This window comes from Sander vitreus, unplaced genomic scaffold, assembly GCF_031162955.1.
Source record: "Sander vitreus isolate 19-12246 unplaced genomic scaffold, sanVit1 ctg207_0, whole genome shotgun sequence".
Taxonomy (NCBI): domain Eukaryota; kingdom Metazoa; phylum Chordata; class Actinopteri; order Perciformes; family Percidae; genus Sander; species Sander vitreus.
In genome coordinates, this window is record NW_027595405.1 from 197,501 (window position 1) to 202,500 (window position 5,000).

The following is a 5,000-nucleotide window of genomic DNA, read 5'->3' on the forward strand; positions in this document are numbered from 1 at the left end:
GCAGAGTCCCAGCATCAAGAACGGACGCCAGTTTCACTGGATAACGATAACACTGGACCTCAAACAGGTAACACACACACACACACACACACACACACACACACACAGAGACACACACACACACACACAGAGACACAAACACACAGAGACACACACACACACACACACACACACAGACACACACACACACACACACACACACACACACACAGAGACACACACACACACAGACACACACACAGAGACACAGACACACACACACACACACACACAGACACACACAGAGACACACACACACACACACACACACACACACACACACACACACAGAGCACACACACACACACACACACACACACACACACACACACACACAGTTGTTTATGATCTGTGTTTCTTTCTCTTCAGATCTTTCAGATCGCCTACATCATCATCAAGGCAGCTAACTCTCCTCGACCAGGTGAGACCTGTCTGTCTGTCTGTCTCTCTGTCTGTCTGTCTCTCTGTCTGTCTGTCTCTCTGTCTGTCTGTCTGCCTGTCTGTCTGGGCGTACCAATATGATGAGGAGTTCCCCAAGGCTCCATTCTGGGGCCTCTTCTGTTTAACATCCCAAAGCTGCCATATGATGCAGACGACCACATTTACATAATCTGATAACGAGTGACTACGGTCCGACCAATCACTGAGGAAGGTCGGGGAACACCTCAACGATTGGATGTTTAATTAAACCACGACAAAACTGAGGAAGTGTTTTTTGGAGCCGAAGAGGAACGATTGAAAGGCAGCGCTCAGCTTCAGCCAGTCACATGAATACAAATACAGAGTCAGAATACAATGCTTGATTGTAATTGGCTGGGAGGAGGGCATTAACCGGCAGGTTTTAAGAATGCTTGATTGTGATTGGCTGGGAGGAGGGCATTAACCGGCAGGTTTTAAGAATGCTTGATTGTGATTGGCTGGGAGGAGGGCATTAACCGACAGTTTTTAAGAATGCTTGATTGTGATTGGCTGGGAGGAGGGCATTAACCGACAGGTTTTAATAATGCTTGATTGTGATTGGCTGGGAGGAGGGCATTAACCGGCAGGTTTTAAGAATGCTTGATTGTGATTGGCTGGGAGGAGGGCATTAACCGGCAGGTTTTAAGAATGCTTGATTGTGATTGGCTGGGAGGAGGGCATTAACCGGCAGGTTTTAAGAATGCTTGATTGTGATTGGCTGGGAGGAGGGCATTAACCGGCAGGTTTTAAGAATGCTTGATTGTGATTGGCTGGGAGGAGGGCATTAACCGGCAGGTTTTAAGAATGCTTGATTGTGATTGGCTGGGAGGAGGGCATTAACCGACAGGTTTTAAGAATGCTTGATTGTGATTGGCTGGGAGGAGGGCATTAACCGGCAGGTTTTAAGAATGCTTGATTGTGATTGGCTGGGAGGAGGGCATTAACCGGCAGGTTTTAAGAATGCTTGATTGTGATTGGCTGGGAGGAGGGCATTAACCGGCAGGTTTTAAGAATGCTTGATTGTGATTGGCTGGGAGGAGGGCATTAACCGGCAGGTTTTCAGAATGCTTGATTGTGATTGGCTGGGAGGAGGGCATTAACCGGCAGGTTTTAAGAATGCTTGATTGTGATTGGCTGGGAGTAGGGCATTAACCGGCAGGTTTTAAGAATGCTTGATTGTGATTGGCTGGGAGGAGGGCATTAACCGGCAGGTTTTAAGAATGCTTGATTGTGATTGGCTGGGGGGAGGGCATTAACCGGCAGGTTTTAAGAATGCTTGATTGTGATTGGCTGGGAGGAGGGCATTAACCGGCAGGTTTTAAGAATGCTTGATTGTGATTGGCTGGGAGGAGGGCATTAACCGGCAGGTTTTAAGAATGCTTGATTGTGATTGGCTGGGAGGAGGGCATTAACCGGCAGGTTTTAAGAATGCTTGATTGTGATTGGCTGGGAGGAGGGCATTAACCGGCAGGTTTTAAGAATGCTTGATTGTGATTGGCTGGGAGGAGGGCATTAACCGGCAGGTTTTAAGAATGCTTGATTGTGATTGGCTGGGAGGAGGGCATTAACCGACAGGTTTTAAGAATGCTTGATTGTGATTGGCTGGGAGGAGGGCATTAACCGGCAGGTTTTAAGAATGCTTGATTGTGATTGGCTGGGAGGAGGGCATTAACCGGCAGGTTTTAAGAATGCTTGATTGTGATTGGCTGGGAGGAGGGCATTAACCGGCAGGTTGCCCGCTGACTGAGCACAGCGTCATCAGATAGTAGATCAATACGCCGAGCTCCATTGAAAAATAAACCTTGTTTAAAAGTGGTTCTAAAACGTGTCTGAGATCTATCGGAGGGTCAGTCCGTACGTAGTTTCACCAGCGAGACACAACGTAGCAGCTACGTTATGAAACTAACGTTAGTGATCAGATGCAGCCTTGTGTGGTTGCTATAGAAACTAATTAGCGTTAGCTACAGCTGAGCTGCCGTTAGTCACCGTAGTTCTAACGGGGACTACAGAAAGTAGTCCCCGTTAGAACTACGGTACTACTAAACTACTACTTTCTGAGGGAGATGAGCTCAGAGTAGAATAAACGGGATCTTCACCTCGAGGCCTCTCGTCATCTCTGACGTCTCATATTAACGATTCATATTCTCACCTGACATGAATCTCTCTGGAAACATTTAGCTTCTTCTGCTGTTCAGTCTCAGACCTGCAGCACCTTTAACCTACTCCACGTCTTCTGAAGGGGGTCTGTCTGTCTCTCTGTCTGTCTCTCTGTCTGTCTGTCTGTCTGTCTGTCTCACCTGTCTGCTCGTCTGTCTCTCCGTCTGTCGTCCGTCTGTCGTCTGTCCTCTGTCGTTCTGTCTGTCTCACTCACTCTGTCTCTCTGTCTCTGTCTGTCTGTCGCTCTGTCTGTCTGTCTCACTCACTCTGTCTGTCTGTCTGTCTCTCTCTGTCTGTCTGTCTCTCTGTCTGTCTGTCTGTCTCTCTGTCGTTCTGTCTGTCTGTCTCACTCACTCTGTCTCTCTGTCTCTGTCTGTCTGTCGCTCTGTCTGTCTGTCTCACTCACTCTGTCTGTCTGTCTCACTCTGTCTGTCTGTCTGTCTGTCTGTCTGTCTCACTCTGTCTGTCTGTCTCACTCACTCACTCACTCACTCTGTCTGTCTGTCTCAGATAATATAAGCAGAGAGGCAGGGCAATAAACAGAGAGGCAGGGCAATAAACAGAGAGGCAGGGCAATAAAGAGAGAGGTAGGGCAATAAACAGAGAGGCAGGGCAATAAAGAGAGAGGCAGGGCAATAAGCAGAGAGGCAGGGCAATAAAGAGAGGGGCAGGGCAATAAGCAGAGAGGCAGGGCAATAAGCAGAGAGGCAGGGCAATAAGCAGAGAGGCAGGGCAATAAACAGAGAGGTAGGGCAATAAGCCTCTCGTGATCTCGTACGTATTCTCAACCTTCATTCTTCAGTTTAAATTGTTGTTTCTAACTGTTATAAAGCACTTTGAGTCACCTTGTTGCTGACCTGTCTGTCTGACCTGTCTGTCTCTCTGACCTGTCTGTCTGACCTGTCTCTCTGACCTGTCTGTCTCTCTGACCTTTCTCTCTGACCTGTTTGTCTTTCTTTCTGACCTGTCTCTCTGACCTGTCTGTCTGACCTGTCTGTCTTTCTCTCTGACCTGTCTCTCTGACCTCTCTGTCTGACCTGTCTGTCTGGCCTCTTTGACCTGTCTGTCTGGCCTGTCTCTCTGACCTGTCTGTCTGACCTGTCTCTCTGACCTGTCTCTCTCTCTCTGCCCCCCCTCAGGTAACTGGATCCTGGAGCGCTCCCTGGACGGCGTGACCTTTGACCCCTGGCAGTTCTACGCCCTGAGTGGCGCCGAGTGCCTGTCTCACTACAACGTGACGCCGAGACTCGGCCCGCCAACCTACAGGAGAGACACGGAGGTCATCTGCACGTCCTACTACTCCCGACTCAACCCACTGGAGCACGGGGAGGTGAGACAGGAACCTGTCTGTCTGTCTCTCAGACCCACACGTCTCTGATTACCTGTCTGTCTCTCTAACCTGTCTGTCTTTCAGATCCACACGTCTCTGATTACCTGTCTGTCTCTCTAACCTGTCTCTCTCAGATCCACACGTCTCTGATTACCTGTCTGTCTCTCTAACCTGTCTGTCTCTCAGATTCACACGTCTCTGATTACCTGTCTGTCTCTCTAACCTGTCTCTCTCAGATCCACACGTCTCTGATTACCTGTCTGTCTCTCTAACCTGTCTCTCTCAGATCCACACGTCTCTGATTACCTGTCTGTCTCTCTAACCTGTCTGTCTCTCAGATCCACACGTCTCTGATTACCTGTCTGTCTCTCTAACCTGTCTCTCTCAGATCCACACGTCTCTGATTAGCTGTCTGTCTCTCTAACCTGTCTGTCTCTCAGATCCACACGTCTCTGATTACCTGTCTGTCTCTCTAACCTGTCTCTCTCAGATCCACACGTCTCTGATTACCTGTCTGTCTCTCTAACCTGTCTGTCTCTCAGATCCACACGTCTCTGATTACCTGTCTGTCTCTCTAACCTGTCTCTCTCAGATCCACACGTCTCTGATTACCTGTCTGTCTCTCTAACCTGTCTGTCTCTCAGATCCACACGTCTCTGATTACCTGTCTGTCTCTCTAACCTGTCTCTCTCAGATCCACACGTCTCTGATTACCTGTCTGTCTCTCTAACCTGTCTGTCTCTCAGATCCACACGTCTCTGATTACCTGTCTGTCTCTCTAACCTGTCTCTCTCAGATCCACACGTCTCTGATTACCTGTCTGTCTCTCTAACCTGTCTGTCTCTCAGATCCACACGTCTCTGATTAACGGCCGCCCCGGCGCTGATGATCTGACCAATGAGCTGCTGAACTTCACTTCGGCTCGTTACATCAGACTCCGGCTGCAGCGAATCAGAACGCTCAACGCCGACCTGATGACGCTGAGCACCCGCGACCCCCGAGAGATAGACCCCAT

At 49.2% G+C, this 5,000-nt stretch overlaps 2 protein-coding genes across 2 annotated transcripts in view; both read left to right on the forward strand.

The window, feature by feature from the left end:
* The window catches only part of lama1 (laminin, alpha 1), an 83,662-nt gene that overhangs the window by 41,218 nt on the left and 37,444 nt on the right, over nucleotides 1-5,000 (forward strand). The window lies entirely within an intron of this gene.
* LOC144513286 (laminin subunit alpha-1-like) overlaps nucleotides 1-5,000 on the forward strand; it is a 12,637-nt gene that overhangs the window by 2,102 nt on the left and 5,535 nt on the right. Inside the window, exons 3-6 of the mRNA XM_078244317.1 lie at nucleotides 1-67; nucleotides 409-460; nucleotides 3,795-3,985; nucleotides 4,834-5,000. The exon at nucleotides 1-67 is cut by the window's left edge and continues 46 nt beyond it; the exon at nucleotides 4,834-5,000 is cut by the window's right edge and continues 13 nt beyond it. Coding sequence (XP_078100443.1) covers nucleotides 1-67; nucleotides 409-460; nucleotides 3,795-3,985; nucleotides 4,834-5,000 — 477 coding nt within the window. The remainder of the gene's footprint in view (nucleotides 68-408; nucleotides 461-3,794; nucleotides 3,986-4,833) is intronic.